Source organism: Lagopus muta, chromosome 7, assembly GCF_023343835.1.
Source record: "Lagopus muta isolate bLagMut1 chromosome 7, bLagMut1 primary, whole genome shotgun sequence".
Classification (NCBI taxonomy): domain Eukaryota; kingdom Metazoa; phylum Chordata; class Aves; order Galliformes; family Phasianidae; genus Lagopus; species Lagopus muta.
The window spans coordinates 50,862,640-50,889,553 of NC_064439.1; the positions used below are offsets into that span (position 1 = coordinate 50,862,640).

Here is a 26,914-nt window from a genome sequence, read left to right on the forward strand (position 1 = left end):
GAATACGTATTTTCCATCCTTGCTGATGTGGTCCATTGTAGTTTTGTCTGTGCTTCTCTTGCTATTCAGGTAAGGAGCAGTCAGGCACAGGGCATAAGTGTAAACCAGAGCCAGTAAGAAGCAGAGAAACCAAGATAATGGACTTGAATATTTGTCAGGAGGGTTTGCAGTAGGAGAATAACTCCCCAGGGGAAGAAGTTGATTTGTTTGACATGTAGCCATAACAACATACATAGGACCAGCAATAACCTTTTAATTTTTAGTTAACTATATATCTTTCTGAAGCCTGCCGTTACTGCTTATTGTAGCAAGAGAACTTGCTTAATAAAGGACAACATAAGCAATACTGTAAGGCATCAAAATCTTTACTTCATGGAGAGAGGAGGGAATGGGGCTTGCAGAAGAAAACCTGCCAGAAAAACAAGCACTTAGCACCTCAATCCTAGGTTGGGAAACATGGAATGCGTATGTGTCCTGTTGTTACTTGTTAGAACAAAGGTTGCTGAGAGGCTGCCCCTTCCTCGGGAGCCAGTCTTGAGCAATGTTCTTATCATGTAGGGCAAATTCGTTGGGCTTACACCTGGAAGCTCAATAGTAACACAAACATAAAAATACTTTTGACCTGTTTCTTCTCCAGTAAGCAAAAATCGGATTTTTGTTTTTCTTTTTTTTCTTTTTTTTTCTTTTTTTGTTTTTCAATTTAAATTTAACCGAACTTAAGCATTCTTTACACTAATATTTGCAACCCAGACACTTTACTTTACTGTTCTACCTGGACAAAGATTGCAGAAAACTCACCTGACTGGGAAAGATGACACAAATTTGCTAATCCAGTTATTCCAGATATTCAGCATGTTAAATAGAATTGAGCTTTGACAACATAAGTTCAACTGAATAAAAGAAGTCTGTGGGGTTTTTTTTGGTTTTTTTTTTTTTCCTCTTTCTTGTTAGTATAGTGTTATAAACTTTTTAAGACCCTGGCTCGGGCAACCGGTGTTCCTGCTATGTTATAGTAACTATCCTGAATGCTAAATTAGAGGCTGTGCTGTGCTTGCTTATAAAGAAAGCCATTCTCATGGCTCAAGTAATGTTGCTGTGTTTATTACTTTTCCTTCTTAGTGAAATGTGGAGACAGCATCTTTATTGTCTTACTGCTTCCTTTGTTCCGTGAGGAACAAAGCAAATGAAAGCTTCCGGAGAGAATATAGAATTATTAAATCATCCCATAATCCCTAAATAAGAAAGAGAGAAGTAGTACAGTTTGTGGGGAGAAGAGCCAAGAGCACAGTTGTTCCAGCTGAAACACTGTGGAAGGATTTAGCTATGATAAAAGCTGTAAAGTCTTGTGAACCTTTTGTTTCTAGGCAGCATTTAGTTTTTATTAAGTGCATGCTCTGCCACAGATTAGCAACAGAAGATGGGTTAGTCTGACATTTAGTTAGGCATTTAGAGACCACAGAGGCTTGTTCAAACTTATTTTCAGAGTTATTAGTTAATTTTTCTCAGGCAGAATTGTGTGTGGTTGGGAGAGTGATTAACATATCTGTATAAATCCCTATCTGTATTTAGACCTAATGACAGGAAGAGATTTGTATAGGACTGAGATTTTTGTCCCCATCAGATCAGATTCATAAGATATGGATGGAGAAGGCAAATTAACTCTTGACCTGTGTTCTCTTCTAAAGCAATGACTCTATAGAGGCAAAAATCTGTGAGGAATTAGCAGAAAAGGATAAAAATCTACACCAGTGACAGTTCACAGTTAAGTGACAAGGCTGTGAACTGAAATGGTACCGTTCAGTCATTGGCAGTAACTATGGACTTTGTCTTCTTTCAGTCTTGGTGTCCAATGTAAAACAGAATGGTGTTGTTGTTTTGTGTTGTTTGTTGGTTTTTTTGTTTTGTTTGTTTTTTGGGGTTTTTTTCCCCTAAATTTTCAGTGCCTGCATTTGCCATTTGAGTGCAGCATCTTAAAAACAGTGAGATGTCTTAGGTTCATTGATATCAGAAACTGCTAGAAATATTTGCTTTGGAAAATATGTTTTTTGTCTGGAATTTGTAACATTCTCTAATGGCAGCAGCTGAGCAAAACTTTGATTTTTGAAGTCTAGCTTACTTGCACTGTGAAATGGAATCGTTTTGTGGCTTAACCTGTCAGCCATATAGCCTCTCTCCTACCCATCATCCCAGTGGGATGGGGAAAAGAATAGGTAAAAAGATTTTTACTAAGACAGGAAAAGAAGTGAGGAATAACAGTCAATTACTTTTATTACTGCTAACAGTTAATTACTGTTATGTTAATTACTCTTGTCGTATACATATATTTTACAAAATGTGATGCACAACACAGTTGCTCACCACCTGACAACCCATGCCCAGCCAATCCTTGAGCAGTGTCTGCCCCCTGGCCAACTCTCCTCAGTTCTATAGCTTTTACATTACACAACAGGGTATAGAACTTTGGCCTGTTTAGATCATCTGTCCCGGTTCTGTCCCTTTCCTAATCCTCATGCTCCTCCAGCCCCCTCACTGGCAGTACAAGAAGCTTAGAAGTCTTTGGCTCTGTACAGCACTGTTCATCAACAACTATAACATTGTGTGGTATCAACGTTGTTCTCCTGAAGCCAAAACATTGCATCATAGCAAACAATGTGAAGAAAATAAACTCTGTCCTAGCCAAAGCCAGAGTGAACAGCCATCCTTGCATTTAGCCCAGTATTTACAAAAATAAGACACATTATCTACTTTTATTATGTCTAGCATTTGAAAAGAGGCCTGAAGACTGAGGGTTGTTCAGTAAATCTTTCCAAAATAAACAGCCGTTTGCCTGACTCTGATTACTGCTTAAAAATAACAATATTCTCACAATCTGTGTTTCCAACCCAGTCCTTCCTGGGTTGGGCCTGGTGACAGCCAGCCTGCTCTAATGATATTTACAACATTGATGCAAGTAAAACATAGAAGAACCATAAAAATGTCAAGCTGATCTTTTAAAATAGACTTAGCTTGACTGGATGTCATGGTCTTCTGTCACAGGGTGAGAAGAACTATGGATCTCTTGCACTCTGAGCAGGGAATGTGAGAACATATTTCTCTGGCTGCTCTGAACCTGCTTTTTCTAATAGATTCCACCAGGAAAGATGCTGCCTTGCCAAGGAAGCAGAAATGGAGAACTGTCTTTATTCCCTGCTGGCTACACAAAGGAGGCTCAGTTTTGAAGGCTCACTTTATTTTTCCTAAATGCCAGATGGCAGTTTTCTTCCACTCATGGACTCAGTTGAGAGAATGCTTTTCAGAGAAAGTGCTGGTCCAGTTTACTACCATCTACATCAGTTGACCAGTAGCTTCCCGGCTTAAAGGGCCCATAATACCAGAAAAAAAGTATTCCTGTTTTTAAAATACGGGAGGTGAAGTCCTCCTGTGCAGGATGAACTGCTGAACTCCTAAGGGAGCATGAAGGTGCTGATAACCCAGGAGAAGTAACCATTAAGGTTTGTTTGGTTAAGCAATTACTGAAGGAGTCTTCAACTCTTACTGCAACTGGTTACAGCAAAACTAGGCAAATGCACCAATCCTGCCATCAACAAGGTATTGTCCAGCTATTGAACCACAGTGGTGAGAATAAATTACTGGTGCACATCTAATAGATATTTTTGGATTAGGTTTTTGGGTAGACTGTGTTTCTAAAATATTCTTCTGAGAAGGCCATTAGCTTCGCTAACACCACTGAACACCTTTGAAGGCAGATTGGGAAAAGTAAAGCATTCTTTTAAGCCAACTCACCAATTTTAGATGCAGACGTACTGAGATTTTGGCTAAGGTCACGAGTTTTGTAGATGCCGCCAGCAGCCTCAGCAATTGCTGTCCAGCAAGATTTAACAGAATACGTTGAACCTGCAATGTGCCTAGAACACTGGTACAATCCATCCTATATCCTTCTTCATCAAATGTTGCTGCGAGGACCCAACCATCAAGTCAGGTTATCAGTTTTAGTGGGTTTTGTATTCATCACGCATATTCCTGCTCAATGGACGGAGGTACCTGACCTGTGTATTAAGGTATGTCCTCATTTCCCTTTTGATGTTTTTTGAATATTAGTGGTAGCTGGAGGGGATCGAGTTGGAATCTTCTCTTTTGCTGACGGCTGTTTTTAGGTCCCTTTGAGACTGTGATTCTGGTGATGGTAAATCTGTGAGTACACAGCTGTAAGTTGAGACCTTTTTGTGCATTGTTTTGGTGGTTTTTTTTTTGTAGCTTCAAGCTTTGGGTTAGCATGTGTTCAGGTCTAGAGATGCTCAAAGCTATCTGACTGTACATGAAAACTAAAACTTCTGAGTAATTCAGCTACTCATTATATAAAACTGCCTCTCTCATTTTAGAAACCTCAGGGTTTGAAGGGGTAGACTTATAAGTTGGATGAGATGAACAATTCACTTTTGAAATGTGTGCAGTTAAACACAAGGCATTGTCTTTCTGAAACTACATAAGATTTTCTGGAAAGTTGAAGTACTTTGGAAAAGTACTTTACAGGGTTCCTATAGTCTTTATATAAAACGTTTTAATTAACCTTTTTTTTTTTTTAATTGGTATGATACCAAGCACTCCCTCTAGTGGCTGATAAAGATTCTTTTCAGTTTCTTAGGATATTCTTAAGAGGAGTAGCAAGTGAGGACTGCTTGACTGCTAAGAGACATAAAATTGCAGACTGACTGTTCATGTGAGAAGAGCTTAGTGGCTGGCTAGTGGCAATTCTTGAGTTCTATGATGGTCAATAGCATGAAATATATTGGGCTGTAAAAGTATCAGGAATTTGAGTAACCTTGGTTCTTGCTCCTAATTCAGGAGCTTTTTTTTCCCTGCAATGAAGCAATTGCTGTTGTTGGTAGCTTTCCAAAATTTAATGGGAATTGAGAGCTTTGATTGCATTTTTCAGGCCCTGCTGAAAAGGGGTAGACTGATAAAATGGTGGAGCTACTAGCCACTGTATAAATTATTTTTATATTATCACTATATTGCATTGTCTACTTTAGAAGTTAATCTAGTAATAAATTTTCAATCAATGTCAACTTATTTTAGAGAATGTAAACATTTTTCCGGGTTAGGAGAAGAGGAAGTTAGCAAAAAAATTAATTTGTCTGACCAACTACAGTTTTCTGGCCAGCTTCAGACAACGGTCAGACAGTGTTGTGTACTCTGAAGAGAGCACAGGGCAGGCCCCTGGTCTTATGAGCTGAAATGCTTATGATGGACACAGAAGGTTTCGTCAGCCATGGCAAGCAGTATCTTTGTGGTGACTGCAGGTAGCTTCTAGCAGGAGTGCTGTATTTTATTTATCTCTATCTGTCTTTTTATCTATTTATTTATTTTTGGGTGGGGGCGATTCCCAAAATAAGCCAGCCTTTCACAGAGCTGGAATGCAGTGACCTTCTGTGGACCGGAAGATAGGTATCATGTTTTGGGTTGAGTTCATAAAGATATTAAAAGAACATACTTGTGGCTGGATACGTGCTTTGTTCTTGTGCCCACTAATGTTACAGTGAAATCTCTTATTTCCTCATGTAATTCTATAAGTATTCTCATTTATCAATGGGATTAGTCATGATTAAAGCTAAGCATGCATATAGTTAACTACTTGTAGGGCTAGGGCTTCAGTTGAATTTAACAGCAAGAAAAAAGAAATGTGAAATGTTTGTTGTACTTTATATTGTATTGTTTGGAATGGATATTTGAACACAAAATGTGGTTATACCCACCTTTTCTAGATGCCTAATCTGTGTGGGGTTTCCTACTGCAAAGAGAAAGAACACAGGTTGTAGTAACACCTATTTATTGTATTGCATTTATCATCAGAAGGCCCAAAGATGCTTTGCAGTAGAGAGAGATTTCCCTTGCTTTGGAACTGGGTGGACTGACAGGGAAAAGGATCTGGTTTGCTTGCTTTAGGTCACCAGGAGAACTTCTGGGAGAAAGTGAGAACGGCCTGGGAATTGAGCTTTCCTGTGCCTCCGCAGCTGTGTGGCTGTGCAGAGATCCTGGTGGCCTTATTCTGTTCTGCTTGGAAACCAGGGAATGCATCTGAATTTAGTGCCTGCACAGGTGTTAAGCAGACAAGGATTGGAGAATGCATTTTGAGGAAAAGGAGATCATTCACTAGAGTCACATATTTTATTTGAGTTAGAATTTACTGGGACCTGTTTTCTCCAGGCTGTGTTCTGTCACAGCCTTGAATTGTAGCAATAATATTGTTTGATCCCATGGAAAAAACAGGATCTGTGAATCGCTGATAGCTCCATTCTGCAGCTCATTCTTCTGAATCCTCATCTAAATTTGGGCTTTAAAGAAATTGACACTTGTCTGTTAAAACATTCTTTTCTTCTTCGATAACCACTCACTTAATGGTTATAAATTCACTTTCAAATATTGTTATAGCATGCTAAAGCCCAAAAAAACTTCTTTGGGATTGTTTGTGGCTCTTTCCTTTACTCATGTACTAATTAACCACAGCCCTTTGGTTAACTAATAGCTCTTATGTGGGATTGCTTATTCACCCACCCAGGAGTTTCACAAGACTCTAATTCTCTCCAGAGTATTTGCTGGAAATTTCAAGAGCTTTTTTGAATAGTATATTTTTTTTATTAAATCAAAACTGGATCCCTTCATTTCTTCCTCTTAGCTTTTTTTTTTTTTGGAGTGCTGAAAGGTGAGTTCAGTTCTTTCCTGGCCAGTTTCCGTGCTAGCAGTGCAGATATATTCAAAAGGAGCTTGGCCATCTGCTGTCACCTGTACAAATCAGTTGTATCTTGCAAAGCATGTATGCTAGGCAAGGACCACCACTGAAACTGGACCCACAAATCATCATTATTCCCCCCACCTCCTCACTCAAATAGTACAGTATCCCAGTATCCCAGGGCAGATTTTCAAACAAAACAAGCCAGGCCAAGAAGGACTTGGTTTCTTTGTATGTCTTTCTCTGGGACTGTGCCTCAGAAGTGTTATTTTGCTTTGTTTTGTTTCTCTTCTAACTCTTCTGACCAAATCTGAACCGCAGAGGCTCACTAGGGATGGAGAAAAGCAACAGGACAAGATGATTATTCATGCTCACACATGGCATTTCACAGCACTTCTGATTTCAGTCTTCCACAGGGTGGAAGATGTGATGTATTAAAAACGGATCTTCAGCTTCTCACAGTACCTCTCACAGTTTTATGAGTTTTATGAAAAGTTCTTACTGCCTGTATGGAATTGCAGGATGTGGAGTGCAGCCTTTCCGGGATGTGAGCAAGGGCAGCCGTGGACTCTGGAGTTGGTGGAGTTAGGCTGCAACAAGTATGTTTTAGTAAAATTTTTCCACTCAGTTATGCTGGAGACATTGGTCTGTATTGATATATTGGTTATAAGTGGTCATTTATTGTTAAGTTTCATTTTTCAGTGAAGGTGTTTGTTGGGCACCTGTAACACAATGAATGGCTGGCTAGATCTCAATCTAATCATATCAACTTCAGCTTTGGAAGCCAGCTGGAAAAACAGAATTTCATCGGAAAGCCTGGACAAGTAAACCTGCGTGTAATTGTAAAAGCATGCAGATGTTTGTATTTAAAAGCCAGGAAGAGAAGCTTACTCAGGCTATTCCAAGGTGTAGTAGGGCCAGTCAGGGTGAGAGACTGTTTTCTGATGGTAAACCTCTGTGAGAGCTGGTGCCTCGAAGTTTTAACTCACCTACCAGGCTCTGTGCGCCTGCCAGGAAGTTGTGGACTGAGATGTGCTAGCCAAAAAAGGGGTGCTAGCAAAGTACAAATGCTTGGGGAGGGTTGGTAAGACTGTTATAAGCAGCTCGAGGACAGCTCTGAAGCTACTAGGAGGTGCTGTTGTTTTCTTCTGAAACATGTGGATGGATGGTAAAGGATGGTAAATGGGTCTGACAGGTTTTTGAGGTTACTTATCTTTGGCTCTCATTTTCTGTGTTCTAGAAGAGAAGTAACAGTGATAGAGTGCTAGGCGTTGCCTTTTTGATAATCTTTTTCTTGCAGAAGGGTATTATCTCAAGGTTGCAGCAAAGGCAGAGCAAAACCACAAACTGCTGCTCTAGCATGGTATTCAAACAACTATTTTCTTCATCTCCATTCTGTTTCATTCTTTTTTGTTTCAAGTTCTGTCTTTAGTTAGGACTGATGGAAGAGACCCATGCCAGGTTTACTTCTAATTTGTATATACTCTTTGTATGTATTTTGTATTTACGAAGCTAGGCTTCAGGACATACAAAGACTGAAGTGTTTAAGTAGTTCCCTCTAGAACAAAGGGTATTTATGCTTTTTAAAAATGTGCTAAATGGGAGTATTTGTGTTGTTCTTCTCTTTTCTAAGCTGCATCAACAAAAGCCATACTGTTCAACTTCTGCTTTTTCTGCTCCAGGCAGATGTGTCTTGCAGTATGGGAGTAAAATGTGTTGGTGCCAGCAGTAAAATGTAACCAACATCTCAACTACAGCACCTTCAGGACTCTGGGTGTTTGAAATTAGAGATGTAGCTCTGGAAGGATCCTCAGTGTCTCAACTTGTCGTTTTTACAGCGACTCCCGCTGTCTGGCGTTCCCCTAAAAATCTTTGCTAAGAAAGGTGCCACAACCCCTTCTCTAGGCTTTACTGCCATAATAGAGAGAACATTATCTGTCTAATCCACAAGTCTGCTGCAAAATAAACTGGAGAACTTCCTCAAACAAATCTGAGTTATATTAGGGGAATATATGGGGCTGGATCTGAAAGTCTGGGAGGGATGAGGCTGCTGCAGCTCCATGCTATGAGATCCAACCAGTAGTGTGGATGAAAATGTATTCCCAGCCAGCACATTCACACGGAGCACAAACAGACACCATATACGGACGTGTGTGTGGCTGGCCCCATAGATCACAGGCGCTCGGGGCACTTGTATGAACGTAGCATCAGCAGCTTCCTCCTGCTGACTTCTCTGGTTGAGCAGGATGTGATCTACCAGTGGATCCCTCTGGCGGCTGGGCTCAGGTGCTCAGTCAGTCCGGTAACAGCCCCTGCATCCCAGTCTCCCCAGTTGCTGGCCATCTGAATGTAGGAATTCCTCCTCTTCCTGTTCCTCTTAGCAGTAGCAGAATACAATCACCAGGCCACTGTATGTATGATGGTGTATAATATCTCTATCTACTGCTGGTGGTTGCATTCTGTGTTTTTAAGTGGTAGGGGTAAGTGACAACATGTGAGGACTCTAGCTGTGGAGAGAAAGAGATTTAATGTAAGCAAGGATATGACTTCTACAGAAGGGGACATTGGAGAAACTAACAATTACCATTCAATAACTGTGGGAATCAAGTGTTTCAGCTATTGAATGTGTAAAGTTTTGCTAACCTTCTTGGCAGTGTATTCAGATTAAGTGCTGGTATGCAAGGTTTCTGCTTCTCTTGGTATGTGTAGCAGTAGAGTGGCAGTCATTTGAAGTAGTACGCTAAGAAAGATTGGATTGGAATTGCTCCAGGAAGGCTTCTCACATCAGTGTTATTGGTGATAGTGCTGCTGCAGGTGAAATTGATTGCAAAATGTTTTGATTTCTAACGTGAGTCACTCATTTGTACTTGTGGGAATGAGACTTTGAAAACTGCAGGAAATGTGTGAAGCTTTATTGAAACACTTGGTATGTGATAAGGGAAGGAACCTGTTACCTGTAGAGTGTATATATGGCATGAAAAATATTTCATGATTAGGGCAATAAATTAAGGTCTGTCTTTTTATCATGCCTGTGCATTAGTTTTGCACGGCCTTAGTGATGTTGCACCAAATGGAGGTAAAGCTTACCTGTGTGAGCACTAGAAAGCTTTTTGAGATGTAAAGGCTGAAGTCCTGCTCTGATTGCACCAGGGAGGAATGCATTTGCTGTGTGACCAATCCTTTCGGACATGCTCCATTGCCAGTTCTGTTGCTGAATATTCCTTTTACTACTGAATTTCCTCAGAATGTGTGGAGAATACATTTTGCTGCAGAGCTGTTTACAGCTATCCAGTGGAGGAAACAAGCAGCACAAGCACAGAAAGCTCAACAGAGAGCAGGAGGGTGATGGGGTTATGGTATATCTGTGTGGCATAAATGAGCCTCTTCAGCTAGATGCTGTTCTCAGGTTAACTTCTGTGTCATGCTGGTCTCCTGGATGCTGGACCCTTGGGTGCTGGCTAATGTACTGTTGAATCATTACTTTTTATTTCCCCCCCCCCAGTTCTACAGGAGCCAAGGTTCAGCAGCCTTGTCAAAGCTTTAACTGAGATCACAGGTTTTAAGAAGAAGGCATGAAAGGCAGGCACAGCAGTTCATGGTTTGGGCTTCCTCTTTCATCAGCTTTGTAATTGAAAGATAACTGTAGTTGTTGTCCTAGCATAAAAGTTCGAAATAATGAGTAAATATTCATATAGTCATCTGGGCTCTTAGGTGAATATTCCTTATTCTGCTATGGTAGGTGAAAACAAAACATCCAATTTACCTTTCTCACTAAGCAGTTTCCCAATACACTGTGTGAGCAAAATGAGGGTAATAAAAAATGTCAGCAGGGGAGCAGACACCGTGATTTTTCTCTTGGCTGCACACATAAGCAAAGCTCTGCAGTATGCATGTAGTAGCTGTCTCTGTCTGTGTGAATGCTGTCTTAACCTGGAAAACCTTGGGAGCCTGCTAACTGTGCCTTGCAGCTAGGTGCCATGGCAACAGGTTGCTTAGTAACAGCTTTTGTTCTTTGGTGGAAATCATCTTGACTCTCAGATTTCACTTTTTGGGAGGTCAGAAGTTGTTCCTCAGATGAAAGCAGGAGAGCTCTTCAAAGGAGATGCAGAAACACTGGTATTTGGTGAAATGTTCTTTATTCGTGGTGGTGGAAAGAAGACAGCTCCCTCATCTTCTTTACTTAGATGAAACTGGTGTTAGCATCTCACCAACAGATACAGCAGTTCTTGGAAACAGGGTGGCTGTAGGAGTTCAGGGGAATTTGTCTGCCATGCAACCATTAGTCCCACTAAGAGCAGTAGGCAAATAGTAACAGCTTAAAACTCCCACAACCTAGAAAATATCTGAAAATAAGGCCTTGATTTACTGTTCTCCAGCAGGACTACTAAGCCTCCATTGACTTGGTTCTGGTCTATACTGGCATCCTTTATGAATCAGAATTTAAAGAATGACAACCATAAGTTTCAGAAGAGTGGTTTTGGGATATTTATGGATGTACTTGACAAGATCTCATGGGAGTCTGCCTTGGAGGGCAGAGAGCACAAGTACTCTGGTGTAGAGCAAGCCAAATGTAGCAGAATGCTGTGACGTGAAATCAAACACTGTAACACACATAAGGTTGTAAAGCAGGTATGTTTATTACGGCACTGGGTGCAAGGGGGATATCTCCAAACTCGCACAGCCAAGAAAAGCAATAGGTATGTATTTAAAGACATCGTGTACACATATTCATTACATTCCAAGAAAATGGGTCAGAATTCCAAGAAATCATTAACATTGTCCCACCCTCTTGAGCATACGTCTTAAAAATGTGGTGGGGGACTCTGGCAGCCAGTGGATGAAGGCTAGTAGTTTACCTTGCTGTGAACGTCCAACCTTTTAGGGGAGGTAACCCGAAGCAGCCCATATTGGTGTTGTGTTGAGCTGAGTATCTGTTTCACTTCAACAACAGGGCATCTATTCTTACTTATAATTGTTTAGCAGTGAGTTTCCACAGACTCTGAGACTCTTTTTGAGCTTATGTGTATGCAGGCTTCTCGTCCTTCAGTTTGTATCCACTGAAGTTATGGGAAAAGGCTGTTCTCACGATATGGGAAAGCTGTTCTCACAATTCAGCTGGTGTGGATCAGCAGGAACCATCTGACTGACCTCAGGTACACAAAGAAAGTACATGGAGGCAGATATCAGGCAGGACTTCCTAGGAGAGACACAGAGAGCACCAGAATTAGTGATGAAGCTGGGAAGGCAAAGCTCAGCTGGCGCTTAAACTAGCAACAGGAAGGGCTTCTGTGGCATCAAGACTAAACGTGGGCCTGCTGTTCCATTGGGCCAGAGGCAAGTGAAAATTGAAAGTGTTCAGTGCCTTTTATGCCTTGACTTTCACCAGTCTGCTCTCAGGCCTCCCAGGTTTCTGAACCAACAAACAGTCTGTGGTAATACATCAGTGGAGGTTGGTGGCCCTGCATGTGGCAGGGGGTTGGAGATTCATGGTCCTTGAGGTCCCTTCCAACCCTGGCCATTCTGTGATCATTACCCACAGCAGAGATGGACGGTGATGAAGCTCTTTTGCTCACTGAACGTACAGCAGCCTCTGACATCTGATGTTACTGTGAGGCAAAAAAGGCAAGTGTTTGCCTTGTTTTCAAGGCAGGAAGAGTGAGTATGGTGGGAGCTGTAGGGTGGTTACCCTCACCGTGGTCACTAGGAAGGCAAAGGAGCAAATCCTCCTGGAAGACATGCAAGTATGTAAGGTACAAGAAGATGTTTGTGAACAGCTACTACTGGATTTACTGAAGGCAAATAGTGCCTGACCAACCCAGTCACCTTCCGTGATGAGATGACTGGTGCTGTTGACAAGAAGAAAATGGTGAATAGTTTTTAAGTTTGACTCTAGCATGGCCTTTGATGTGATCTTCTGTAGTATTCTTATGACCAAATTGGTGAGGTGTGGACTGAGCACATGAGCTGTATGGTGTGTGGAAAACTGGCTCAAAATGTTCATGATCTGTGACATAAAGTCAGATGGCAATATCCATCAAATTTGCACTGTCGATTAGTGACATCCCTCAAGGGATATCATGGCAAATAGTATTTAATATCGTTACTAACCACCTGGATGATGGGATTGAGTGTACCTTCAGCCATTCTATGAGTAAAATCAAACTGGGGAGTGATTGGTAACCAGTAAAAAGAGCTGCTTGTTAGAGGGGTCTGGGCATGCTGAAGAAGCAGCACAGGAACATCATGAATTTCAGTAAAGGCAAGTGTAGAGAGTTGTGCCTAGAATGGAATAACCCTGTGCACCAGTTCCTGGCTGGAACATCAGAAAGGATCTTGCAGAAGGTGGTGGACAAGCTGAACCTCAGTCCATATTGTCCTCTTCGTGCAAAGGTCAGCAGTGTTCTGGACTGCATTAGAAAGGACATGGCTACAGCTGCAGAGCTTTGTTCAGTTTTGTGTTCCATGGTGCAAAGAAATGTACTGAATACAAGAAGGAGTCCAAGGAAGAGCTTTAATGATGGCCATGGTAAAGATGGATATTACTGCTGCCTATGGGAGCAGTGATGGCTTTCTGATGGGAGGGTGTAGGGGAGCTGAAGCCATGTGTTTTTTGGAGATGAATAGTGAAATAGCAGAGGGCTACATAGGGCAGTGGAGGGAGGGACACCAGAAAAGAAGAAGCAGGGTTTGAAGGGAAGCTGTAGTTGGATGAAATTAACAAAAAAAAAGAACCCAATCAAACAAAAAAAGCAGAGAGGCTGACTTGGATTGTTTTAAAGCTGGTTTTTTCCCCGTAAATTTTAGAATTACTTTACAAAGCATTACTTGTCCTTGTGGTAGATGAACGGTTATTTGGGGTTTGTACTTGACTTCAGCTTCAACACATCGATGGCAAATCAGAACACAGAGTTCATCACCAGTGGACTGGCCTGTGAAAGTACTGCCCTGCTCATCCTCCCTGTGATGTTGTTGTGGTAGGGAAATGCACTTGGGAGATATAAATCTTTAAGACATGCCTTCTTGTCGTTAAAGAGATCACAGAGCTTTCTTCATGTGTGGAAATGTCAAACATCTAGACCAAGTTATCAGATGTTTGGTTGCATCTTGGCAGTGTAGGACATGCCAGCATTTACATCAGGGAAGACAAGATTAATGTTCTCTGCTTTCTGTCTAAGAATACTTTGGCTGTGCTGCTGTGCAGTTACTGGCCATATGGCAGCCCAGGACAGGCTGTATTGCATACTCTCAGAGAGTCAGCCGGCTTTATGTAGAACTGCTGGATTTGCAGAACCTTTTGGCTTCTTTCCAGAAAGGAAGTTATTATATAAATAGAAAAATGTCTCACTTTTAAAGTCTGCCATCCATTCATGGAAAGGAAGGACTCTGTGATGGAGCTGTGATATGCTAGCTATTAAATACAGGTCTTAAGACAAGTTCTGTGATATGATGAACCACTTGAACACATTTCAAAGGGATTTGAGTGAACTCAGTAGCCTATTGCATCACATTTCTGTTAGCTACTTGCTGACATCTGAATAAGGTTTGGCTTTATGAAAGCAGAGTTAAGGAATAATCCATCCTCCCAGTTCCCTCCCTCAGCCCCAGAGCTGCTTCTCTCTCTCTCTCTCTTAAATGAAAAAAATGTTGTGTTTTTCTTTTTTCCTCTAGTCAGATTAACAGAATGTTTGGGACTGTGGTGGTCGGCGTTGGAATTGCTGGCTTAGCACGGATTCGAGATTTGATGAATCCAATGCCTTCTAGCCCTTCAGAGCATCTGAAGCTCCTTGGATTTGTATCCAGGTTAGACATTTCTTCTTAATGTGTAATCTGTGTATTGTAATGTTTCTTTCTTCTGGTGTACATGCCTTTTAATATGGAGGACTATAATTTGGTGGGGACAGGGAGTGAATATCAGAAATTTTATATTTCTCTTAATGCTGTCTGCAAAGGGAAAATTAATGCAAACATGTCTGTCATCCTGAGTGTCAGCTAGGAAATGAGTACAGAAAGCTTTGCAGGAGAGAACAAATAGGCTAACCTGTTGAGATACCTTGCAGAAGGGACTCTCTTTAAAATAAAAAGTAAAAGACCTTCTCACCACAGAATTTGCGTGATAAATGCAGTTCTGTCTGGGTTAAATCTTCTGTAGGTGCAGGATGTACAGACGTACAATATTTATACTAATGAGCTCAAATCTGTCTGTATGAAACTTTCAGAAATATTTACAAAACGTGAGGTTTACAAATTTTAAAAGTGTATTGAAGATAAAGTTTTATGAAAATATTTGTTGTAAAGCTCTTCACACTGCAATTTAATCATTTACTTCTTATTTTTTTAAACCAGATACTGTAACTTTAAAGAAACTCCCATAATTTAGTACCTACAGTAAGGCTGCCTTTCAGAGAGCAATGTTATTTTTTTCTTGCCAGTCTGGAGCAACAGAAATTTAGTGGAAATGCTATACATATACTTCCATCTTAGTATTCCTGCTGGACTCTCTGCTGCATAACAATAAAGCATGGAGGTTTTAAACAGTCACAGGGTACATGTGTGGGTCTCAGACTGTGAGTGTTTTTTTCCAGCTATATTTAAGTCATGTAGTCAGGTTGTTTGAGACTGAAAGGACCCAGTAGGTCATCCAATTTATCTCCCTGCCAAATGCAGTCCTGGTTCTCTGATGCCTTTGTTAGGGCTACAGCTACTCTGGAACCACGCTAAAGATCGGATTTCCACTACTTCTATTGAGAAACAATTCTGTTGAAATGCACAGTTCACAGGCAGCTTGCTTGTATATATGTATTGCCTTTCTCTTTGCATTCCAAATACACAGAAGCATTGCCTGTCTTTCTTTTCAAGACCTGACTATGGCCTATCCTCATCCTCAGTGTCATCTACCATAACTCAGCCAAGCTGTAAGCTCTGTTTACTCATATGAGGGGCATTTGCTGTTGGTGCACGTTTTGTTTTGAGGTGGAGACATGCTCAGTGTGTTGACCAGGAGAGCCTTTGCCTTAGTACTGGCATGGTGCATGTGTTGCAGGTCACGTGCCATCACAGCCAACTGTTTGTTTTGTCCATTGCATTGCGTGTGGTCCTGCCAACTCAGGTGCTTTGGACCATGTGGCCAACACTGGGAGTAGTTCTCCAGCAGGAACACTGTCCTCCCTCAAATTACTCTTATAAATAAAACTGCTCCTTTGGTATGATGCTTCTAAAAATATGTTTCAACAGATGGATGGTGTCTACTGATATCCCCACCTGCGCACTGACCCATCTGTTTTGTTCTTTTTTGTGTTCCACTTCTTTCTGTAAGTGCTTTGCCCTTCCTGGATCACAAACTTTCTTTGCTCTGCCTTTATGTCAGTGGTTATCTCAGCAACAGTTTCTAAGTGCTGCTGCAGAACATGCAATTGGGAAGAAAGGACTGAAATAATTATGCTCTGGTTGTATTTATGCAAAATACACAGGAGAAGTTTTGGCAATATTAATGAAGCCAAGCAGATTAGCCTGGAAGATGCTCTAAGAAGCAAAGAGATTCATGCAGCCTTTATCAGCACAGAGAACAAAAGCCACGAAGAAACCATCAGGTATTTTGTATTGCTTTTTCTGTTGTTTTCCCTTGCCTCCACCTTCCATATTAATTTAGGAGCATAAAGAGTCAGTGTACAGCTGTTGCAGGAGAACATGTGGACACCTGAGGAGAGACAGAAACCTGAAGTAATGACTGTGACTTCCCTGAAGTACCACATGAGCCATGTAATGGGTTCATAGAACCATAGAATAACCGGAGTTGAAAAGGACCTCAAAGATCATCTAGTTTCAACCCCCCTGCTGAGGGCAGTGTTGCCACCAGACCAGGCTGCCCAGAGCCACATCCACTGAATGCCTGCAGGGATGGGGCATCCACAGCCTCCTTGGGCAGTCTGTTCCAGTGCCTCGCCACCCTCTGGCTGAAAAGCTTCCTCCTAATATGCCAAGCAGAGGGGGACGATCACCTCCCTCTCCCTGCTGGCTGCCCCTTTTTAATGCAGCCCAGAACACAGCTGGCCTTCCGGGCTGCAGGCGCACACTGCTGCCTCATGTTGATGAGGATCAGCTAGCACGGTGAGAAATGATTATGACAGTATACTTTTTAAAGACTGATCTTGTATCCCTTTCAGAATGTTTTTAGAAGCTGGGAAGCATGTCCTTGTTGAGTACCCCATGGCTTTGTCTGCTAAGGCAGCCCATGAGCTCTGGGAGATGGCTGAGCAAAAAGGTAATGGAGTTTCTTCTCAGTGCTGCAAACAGCACTACCTACTGAATAGCACTAAAGGCATCAAACCCAAAGGCAGGACCCTCCAGTCTACTATTAATTACAGAATGCAAGGCAGTGCACCTGTCTCAGAGATGTCAGCCTAGGATTTAAGATGTGTGCCAATGGGAAAATAAATAAACAGATGTCAAAGCTAAGGGTAAGGTGCTGTTAAAGAGAAGTTCCGTCACAGTGATAGTGGGACATTTAATAAATGTAGCCTTAGGGCTACATTTATACATTTATACATACACCTCCCTGTCTTTTCCCTGAAAATAAAGCTGGAAACAGCTCCTCTAGCTTCTAGTATTTGTGACTTGCTGGTCACGCACAGCTGCTTATGCTTTTGCAGTCCAGCAAGACATCCCTGTTTGAAAGAAAGTTTGTCCCCAGGCAAGATGTTTTTAACTGCAGAAAGCCTGTGGCCCCATCCCTGCAGTACCATGGATGAGAAGGTGGCAGTTCAGCTGAGGCCAGTAAATGGACTCAAGAAAAAGAACAGTGCTGGCTGAATTAGAGTCCAAATAATTTGGATAGGCTGCACTGTTTATATTTCCACTTCTTAAAAACATCCCTTGTGACTTTTGTCCTAAAATACTGAAGGTATAGGATTTCTGCTTTGTGCTTTCCTTATTCTGACACCAACTTGCTGCCTTGTTGCTAGCAAAATGGGTTCCCGTTGAGCAAAATTTATACCTCTGCTCTTGAAGCAGCAGCAACTACTTTCAGCAGCTTAAATCAACTCTCTTGAAAACCTACAAAAAAAAAAAAAAAAAAAAGATACTTAATGAGAGCCAGATTTAATTTTTATTAGATGGCATTTTTTTCCAGAGTAGCCCAATTAATTACAGTGGAAGAGGTAGTTTTTATTATATTGTTACAAACTGGGTCTAAGTATTGCACTATGTTTTTTTGCTTTGTCTTCTTTCCTATTACTCTGGGAAGAAGAATGCAGAACAGGAAGCATGAGGGGAAGGAGGACAAGCATTCACCCATCTTTTACTTGAAGTCTGATTTTTCAGCTGTAGTTGGGTATTGGGTTTCATTGCAGAGTTTCTGTTGAGCACAGTGGATACTGTTACTGTAGTCACTGCATTTGTCATCTCCTGAAAATCACAAACCCAAGCAGATGCCTCAACATAGGGCCTGCGTTTTCTTTTCCTCCTAACAAAATTTTGCAAGCCATTTGTGAGAGCATTTTTAAGTGAGCTCCCACTGGTGGCTGGTGAAGCCTTTACTGTTCAGATGTGTTTCATACAGAAAGTTCTTATTTAATCTGGCCTGATTTGTTTGTTTATTTATTAATGACAGGTAAAGTCCTCCACGTGGAGCATATTGAACTTCTGACTGAAGAATATAAGCAGCTGAAAAAGGAGGTGGCTGGGAAAGACCTAGTGAAGGGAACGTTACATTTCACAGGTCAGTAGTTGTGTGGAAGTTCAACCAGATTTGTTGGCTTGCACCACAGGAATCCAGCCCTTTCAGACCAGACCTTTTATATGACAGTCTGCCTATAAATTGACGTGACACACAAATAGCACCTCTTGATATTTCCTTTAAATTACAGAAGGGTCTGGAATACACTTGCCTTACTAGTTGTCACCTGTGACCTATTTTCTATTCTCTTTCTGCTACCACTTGTGAAGAAAGCAAGCCTGTACCTTTCAAGGGGTGGACCATTTCTTCACCTCTCGTGTGCTTTGGTGGTATCAACTAGCTCCCTCATCCTAGTATCAATATGAGCTCTGAGGACATGTCCACATTTCCAGTGGAGACTTTAAGCATTCCACACTAGTGATGGAAGTGATGGGAGAGATTTTTGTGCATTTCTTTCTCTGTGTGAATCCACATATACCCTTCTTTCCTCAGCACATCCTTAAGGCTTATTGCACGTGTACTTCGTGCAGTGTTCTCTGTCACAGCACTCCAACAAATCCATTTCAAGGTCAGTCATATTTGTTGACTTGCTACTCAGTTCATCCACTGCTGGTCCTTCTACACCCTGCTCTCAGAGCCTGCAATACTGCAATTCTTCAGCCTTTACTGTGCAGCACGCATTATTATTTTCCATTTCTCAAGTTTTTCTGTTGCTATTACACCAGGCAGTGTCCTCGATGAAACAAAAGCAGGGTTCCCAGCTTTCAGTGGAATTGCCCGACTGACTTGGCTGATTGACCTCTTTGGAGACCTCACTGTTACCTCTGCCACCAGAGAAGAGCAGAAGGATAAGAATTATTCTAGAATGACTGTCCATTTTCAGACTGCAAACAAGAAGTGAGTAATGGTTATAGCAGCCAGATGAGACAGCCTGTTTGGGTATCATCTGTAGGACGTCTACATCCTTTCTTTTGTGCAAATAGAATATGTTAATGCTGGTTTTAGAGCGTTACAAGCAAAAGAGACCTGAGAGTATTTCCTGTAGCAATCATGGTAAAGAAGAGCCATAACCAAGCAATGTCTGTGGGAGGGCACAAGAATGTTTTAAAAGTTCTTTCCTGATGTCTGAGTGTGGGAATGGGTTCATAATGCATTTATGCATTTCCTGTGCCTTAGATTGAAAAGCCTTTTTCTTGCATCCAGAAAAGGTTTTCAGAGGTAGGATTTTTTTTGTTTAACAGTACACATTGTAGATGTATGTTGAACAGTAACCCTTGTTTAAAGGTTGGAAATATATGTCTATTTGAAAACCCAGTGGAGTAGTCATAATATGTAGCTTGTAGCACTGTAATGCTGTAGTTATGTGCTACTAGCTGAAGGTTAAGAGAAAATGACACATTTTAATCATTCTGATGCTACAGAGAGGTCTGCTCTTGATTAATGTCTATCTTGGAGTACTGACATTGATTTTTCCTGAATGGGTCATCAGTCTGTTTTTGTATCTTGTTTTGTGTTTGTTCGTTTTCCTTTATGTTTCACCAGTCTGTCAGACTGTGAGAGTGAGAATCCAGCAGCCAGGATTACTTATTATTTTGTCCAGCCACTGCTGTATGATTTCCTTGCAGAAAACTCTTCCGATACTGCAATTTATAATACTGAATTAGATCTCTGTTTTATTACACGTTAACAATAACCTTGCTATAAAGTAGCATTTTATTAGTGACCTTGCTAAAGAATATGTTTCTAAATATTTTATGAGTGTGCCATATTGAGAATTAAGTACCCACTCAGTGCACAGAATGTTGTTGAATTTTGCTGGAAACTCTTCATTTTGATTACTGTGGACTTCATGCAGATGGTCATCTCCTTTTCAAGCAAGCTGAAGTTGAAAAGCGCCGAAGCATGCTAGAGCTGCAGTGTAAGAATTGTCTGACTTGTCTGATACAGAGAAGTTACCAGTCTCTGTATGTTTCCTAGTGGGTGGGGATGGCAATAGAACACTTTGTTCCTTTCTTTTCACTCACATTTTCCTGTTTTTCCATGAAGTCTGTTCTGCCTTTATAGGCAAATGAGAAGACTAGGGAGAACCAGGGAAAAGATGACCACATAGGGAAATATCCTGACCTACCTTTGTTCATAATGAATTACCTTTTTTGTTGTTGCACGTATATAGAATAGTGATCTGTAGAACTATATATCTGGGCAGAGAAGAATCAAGGCTCACTTGGACCATTGGTTTCACTGCAGATGTTGCTGAGCTCCTACAAAGCCTGTTTCAGTTTATGATGGGATAAGCATCTCGTCTGAGTGATCTTTCTTCCTCTCTAAATAAAAAGAAAATGCTGTAGTTAAGAGAGGACAGAACTCCATACACCATCCATGTTTACCCTCTTAGCAATTTGCAAGTAATGAGAGTGTCTGTAAAGCTCAGTGTAGAGTGAGATTTTGAACTAAAGCCAGCAGGTGGAACTAGTGGATGGCTTAAGCGTTTCCCTGGCTGGCCTGTCTCTAAGTAGTCCTTGTAAATACAACTGCCATGTATTTATGAGGTACGGAACTGTTTCTGGATTATTTTTCTTGCAACACAGCTGACAGATATCTGCTTTTCTTAGCTCATGGCTAACTCTGCATGTGGGTCAGTCAGTAAGTATTTTGTCACCATGAGCATTTTCATGACCCTCGTGACAGTTGCTTTATGCTTCGGGATAACTTAACACTGGCTGGAAAGTTACATAGTGTGCCAGTATGCCTGTCGGCCTCTGCACTGCATTTCCTGCTGACCTTCCCCCACTGACGTCAGTGAACGTACAACAGTAGGGAATTTGGCCCACTCTCCAAGTGAAGTTATGAACCTACAGCTCTATGAACTCACAGCTCTCACATGCTCAAGTTCTGTCTTGCTTAAGGGATGGGAAAGCTTTGCAGCTTTCCTGAAAGCTAGCACACCCTTCTTTGAAAGACATAAATGCACTAACCTTGAGAAATCAGGTTTCTGCCTTAGAAAAAGCAGCAGGTGCAGAGTACAGCAGCCTGTGTTCTGCTTGTTTGAGCAGGGATTTGTGCAAAGGCTATGGCGTGTCCCTGCTGCATAGTAGTCTGCCCTGGCTGCTAATCTGTCTCAGGTGGATTTTGGAGATGTGCATTAACATTCCAAGCTCAGTTATCTGAGAGATGACCTCTGCCTCTTTCGTGTTTCCAAGGCAGTTGAGCTGACAGCCTTTCTGTGCTAAAATGTTAAGCAATCCAGGAAAAGGCAGACCTCAGCTGACAGTACGGCTGGTTTGGGACTGCAGTTCCTGTCCTATTATACAGCCTGGATTCAATAAATGTCAGTGTTTTAGTGCAAGCTGGAAAGCTAATGATCTGTGCAACATCTGTTCTGATGTTAGCTAGAAATAAGGTCTAGTTCTCATCTGAGGTAAGGCAGCCCTCGTTGATTGCTTAGTAAATAAAGATTACTGGTGTTTTCAACACATGAAACAGGATGTTTAAAAGAAACAGAAGACATTTTCTGAACACGTGCTGCTTGAATAATTGTATTGATTGCAATTGTATGGCAATAACTGCTTGAAATTGTATTGAGAATGAAGCTTATGAAGCCTAAAAAAATAACTTCAGCCTGAATATCCAAAAAAAAAACATGTAAAACATGCTTTCTGTATCAAGAGTTGCTTGAAATATTGAGTAGATCCAGCATGCTTTCAAGCATGAAACCAGGTTAATTCTTCTGCAGGTAGGTACAAAGGTTATTTTCTTCATTTTGGTTTTTCAGCTAGCACTGTTCAAGCAGCATGGTTACTTATCATTGAGGCAACAGAGAGTCAGAAAAGATTAAGTATCTTCTAATCTGAATAAAATGTAAGCTGTGATGGCCTAAAATCTGGAAAGACAAAATGACTCTGTAAAATCAGTGTGGGTTTGTTGTTTTTGTTTTTTTTTTTCATAGTAGTGCTTCCTTTTGAAATCAGTGTAAAAGTGGTTTCTCAGTGTTCAGTTTAACTCTCCTTTTCTTAACTGTCCAACCAAATCAGTTATGGCTTTCTCTAGCTACCAAAAATACTGGGTTTGTTGTTTTCCAATAAAACTACTAATACTACTAAATAACTAATTACTTGCATTACCAGATAGAGCTTTGATGAAGATCTTAAATGAAAGTGGATAAATTACCTAATCAAAAACATCAGCACTATTAAAAATTAAGTTTCCAATATGAAATGCAAACCTGGTTCTTAAGCAACATAATTGCTTAAACAGTATGCAGTGTTGCAGCATATGTGTCTTTGTAATGATAAAAAAGGACAAATTTCAATGTAGAAATTGTTAATTAAAAAGTAATGTTTAGTTAGCAACCAAGTGGAACAGCTCTTTGGGAAAATAACTAAAAACCCAATCACAAAAGACGATAAATCTAGTAGTAGAACCAACATTTCCTGCTCACAGATCTAAATCAGCCATTTCTATCTTTTCCTTTTTTCTTTTTTTCTTTTTTTTTTTTTTTTTAATTTTGCCTAACTTATGTGATTGTGCTTCTGGTTCAGTGGCTCCCTCAAGCCAGAGTGGAAGACAGCATAAGTTTGAATCTGGTCTTTGATGTGCATCTGCTCTAGATCACCCCAGGGATGCAACCCCATACTGATACTGCCTGTTTTGGATCATCCTATGACCCACTGTTAGGTGGGAGAGGTCTTTGCCTGTATCTGCCCAGTGGTTTCTTCACACCAGACTGCCTGAGATAAAGCAGCTTCACACAACAGTGGTCTCAACCCTCCATGGATATTTGCTGTCATAAGAAAAAATGCAGCAAAACCAGCCTGGCTGTGGTCAGCAGGAGATGTCTCAGGGAAGGAGAATGTGAACATAAAAACCACAGAGTGATGCACTCCTCAGGCACCCCTGTGGCCTTAGGGCATCCTGAAACACAAGAGATTTGCATTTATTAGTCCTGTAGGGATCTTCCTTTATGCATCATTTGCAGATTGTGGTTTGGATCCTTAGTTTTTTTTTCTTTCCTTACAGTAGTTTAAATGTGTGGGTCATGATTACGTATCCTAGTGACAGTTTATTCTTGCTGGAGGAATGACTGAACACTGAGGCCTTGATTAAATCACTCACAAAGTTTAGGTGTTTAACTGCACTTTTCATCCAAATCCACAATTGAATGAATGGATTAAACTTGATTCCTCTCAAGGTAGCTGAACACGTCTGGCTTCATTGTGCGCAGAGAAGAAGCTGGAGAGAGTTTAGGCAGTGTGCTGAAAGCAGTGCTTGCAGCAGTGGCAGAGTTTAGGCTATAACGTGGTGTTCAGCTCTGTAACCAGCAACAAGGCTTGTTGATCAGAACATCCTGAATGAACGTGCAGTGACTGAAATTGTAAAAAGGTGCATTTATTAGAGCATTTTCTGTAAGTACTGCACAACATGTTTTAAGTAGGACTGTTGATTCAATTTCTTCATAAATACTCTTTTGTTCCACTGTTTCTCCATATTAGGCCTCTGACTTGGATTGAAGAAAGAGGACCAGGAATGAGACGTGAAAAGAAAATCAATTTCTGTTTCACCAGTGGTTGCCTGGAGAACTTCCCTCAAGCCCCAAGGTCTGCTGTGGGCCTTTTCATGCAGGATCAGAACCTCTTTGCTAAAAAACTGCTGGGACAGGTATCCAAGGAAGAGCTGGCTGCTGAGAAATGGCGAATTTTGCGATGCCTTGACCTTGCTGGGATGATTCAACAGCAGTGTGAACAGCCTGAGAAAATCTGTTCTTGAGGTGGCTCTTCCAAGAGGAACATGGCAGATAGGAAAGCTGTAGGTCTAGAGCTAAGTGTTGCCATCAGGCAATTGCTGTTTCTGCTTTATTACATTCTCTTTGGCTGAATGTCACTCCTGGGTTCTCTATGTGGACTGGAGATCCTGGGCTATGCCCCATGCCTTCTGGTGTTTGCTAGAACAAAGCAACATGTTACCCCGCTCTGATGCATTGCTGTCCTTTCAGGCAGACAGGAACCCAGCAGCAATGAGGTTTCTCATGTTTGCTTCCAAGCAGTTCAGTTGGTAATGTCCCTGAAGTCAGATCATGGAGGATTGCAAATAGGTAACATGATTTTCCTTCTTGAGTATTCTTTCTCTTCTATTTAGATGTATCTGAAAATGAGACATACAGGATTATCTAGAACAAAGCTCTAAAAAGAGTTTCTGACCTCTCTGCTTGATCTGCAAAAGTTGTGCCTCCTCAGTCCCAACCTTTTTCTTCTGGGTACTCTAAATTGGTTTGTGTGTTTGCTCTAGTTAGAAGCTATGCCTCTTTTGTTTTGCATTTCACACTGGAAATCATCTACCTTCAAACAGAACCTATAATGGTACCAAACCAGAATAGAAATATCTTGTTTCTGACAGATGCAAGTTGAGTCCATTCTATTTCTCTGATGCCCTGTGCCAACACAGAAATGTTTTTCCAGAAGAGATTAAAACAATACGTTAAACTAATACACCACCTGCTTACTTTCCTTTTTTTTTCTTTTTTTTTTTTTTTTTTCCCCATTGGAAGCATTGTGTTATTGTCTTTCATTGGTGTTCTGTATTCTGATTCAGCATGTGAATGATTCTCACCTAAAAATAATATATGTCCTGATATTAAGAAAAAACTAACTGGTGTTCTCCTGGAAACAGTAAAAGTCGTTAGAAATAGTGATAAAATTAGAGTAGGACTGTAGGAAATAGAGCAATTTGCAAATATAGCCATGCAATTACCAAGTATCACAGCTGTGGGGATGGATGTGTGGCATTTTACAGTAGTCCCAGGGTCACATATGAAGACATTATCACTTCCCTAAAGAATCACTTTATTGGAGAAGAAGCCTGAATAGTGCACAAAGCTATTAACAATTTCTCTGCCTTTATTTTCTAATTACAGCATTTGCCTGTGCTGTGTTAATGTAGCAGCAAACTTCAGCCTACACAGTTCTCTCAAATGCAGACCCATCATCTCCTTAATACGTTACCACGTTGGCAATTTTGAGTAAGGACTTTATATGTTATGGATGTGTATATAACCACAACTACACAGTGCTGATGGAAAAGGGTTTTCCATTAAGTCAATCATATTTATTTTCAAATTAGATACAGTTCAGTTAGAGTTTGAATCAGAGAAGGAAGGAAAGGCTGTATTTTGTTTCCCAAATAATTCAGGAGCAACTAGGGCTTGATATGTGAATGAGTTCACAAAATACATTTGAATCTATTACATCTATTACAGTCAGTGAAAAGTATTTCAAGTGTTTGAAATCCGTGTGTGTCACTAGCAGATCTGTGCAGGCAGATCACGTGCTTGTCCACCCAAACAGATCCCTTACTGAGAATTCTCAGGGACTTATTTATGAATGTAACGGACTTTGCTTGGGTGGACCTGATGCTAAGTGAGTGGGAAGGATTTTATCCCAATGGATTCATGGCAAAACACAAGAAGTCCATCCTGGATCAAAATGAAATTAAAATCTGCTGTGTATGTGTATCTGCTATGTATGACAGCGCGCACAGTTTCCTGTTTGCTGTCAGACTCCTCATCTGTGAGCCTGGGGTGAATACCACTTGCTAACTGACAGCAGGTAGTCAGGGAGGGACAGCAAAGGGAAGGGAGATTTCATGCTCCCCAGAAGCATCTAAATTAACCAGTAAGTCTCCCTGGGGCTGCTCTGTAGTTCCTCACGAGAGCTGTAGTTAGCAGTATTTCTCTAAGGAGTGAACAAAAGCTCATGGGAGCACTGTAAAGCAGCACTGCAGCCATTCAGTGAATTGCCCTGGAGAAGCCTCTTTCTGTAGCCTGTGAAAATTAGCTGGTTATTTTGAGCTGGTGGAGGCAGTTTCTGGGTGTCCTGCACTGTCCTCCATCCCCACTGTTCCTCCCAGCAAATCTGCTGCACTTGAAAGCCTGGAACATTCAAACTGTGTTATCTTTGAAACTGTGAATTTGCTGATGCACTGCCATGGTTTGTATACAAGAACTACTGGGTATCAAGCTTCAAACATATATCCTTAATCAGATGTCAAACTCGCCAATAAAAAACTGGAGTTCTTAATCATTCCTTTTGGTTCTGTTGTCCTTCATTAGCAATTGTCTGTGCTGAAAATCTCTCTGTCCCAATGGGCTCTATTCCCCTTCTCGCTCCTTATGCCCTGTAAAGTCCTGCCAGCAACTGCGTGCTGTGATCCATTTCTAAAGCCCACAGCTGTCTCCTTCTCCTGTTTCAGAGTTTTGAATATGAGTGTCCTGGGGTCGGAGACCTTATCTCAACTTGTGATCCCTCCCGCAAAATTCCTGCTCCTCTGATCCTAGTCTGCCCCCTGCCCACGAGTGCATGAAAATTTAAATCTCAGCTGGACACTTCCAGCTTTCTATTCAAAAACTGGTGATCTCGAGCACCCTTTTTGAACCTGATAAATATAATCTAAAACATGTTGAAAGAGGTTTCCTTGTGGTTTAATGAGTAGCTTAATCGTAGCAGAAAAACTTTCAGAAGAGTTTC

General features: G+C 41.1%; 1 protein-coding gene across 1 annotated transcript; it reads left to right on the plus strand.

Moving 5' to 3' along the window:
• Nucleotides 1-4,037: 4,037 nt before the first annotated feature.
• On the plus strand, nucleotides 4,038-26,464 carry BLVRA (biliverdin reductase A). Its single transcript, XM_048951785.1, has 7 exons — nucleotides 4,038-4,058; nucleotides 14,396-14,527; nucleotides 16,195-16,314; nucleotides 16,888-16,985; nucleotides 18,333-18,440; nucleotides 19,124-19,295; nucleotides 23,888-26,464. The coding sequence occupies exons 2-7, from the start codon at nucleotides 14,409-14,411 to the stop codon at nucleotides 24,159-24,161; spliced, it is 891 nt and encodes a 296-aa protein (XP_048807742.1). The 5' UTR covers nucleotides 4,038-4,058; nucleotides 14,396-14,408; the 3' UTR covers nucleotides 24,162-26,464.
• The last annotated feature ends 450 nt before the right edge of the window (nucleotides 26,465-26,914 follow it).

Bases quoted from the DNA above. Each gene is read 5' to 3' on its own strand.
- BLVRA (XM_048951785.1), top strand. From the start codon at position 14,409: ATGTTTGGGACTGTGGTGGTCGGCGTTGGAATTGCTGGCTTAGCACGG. The intron at 16,986-18,332 runs GTAATGGAGTTT...TATTAATGACAG, and splicing joins GGAGATGGCTGAGCAAAAAG to GTAAAGTCCTCCACGTGGAG. The intron at 18,441-19,123 runs GTCAGTAGTTGT...CTATTACACCAG, and splicing joins GGGAACGTTACATTTCACAG to GCAGTGTCCTCGATGAAACA.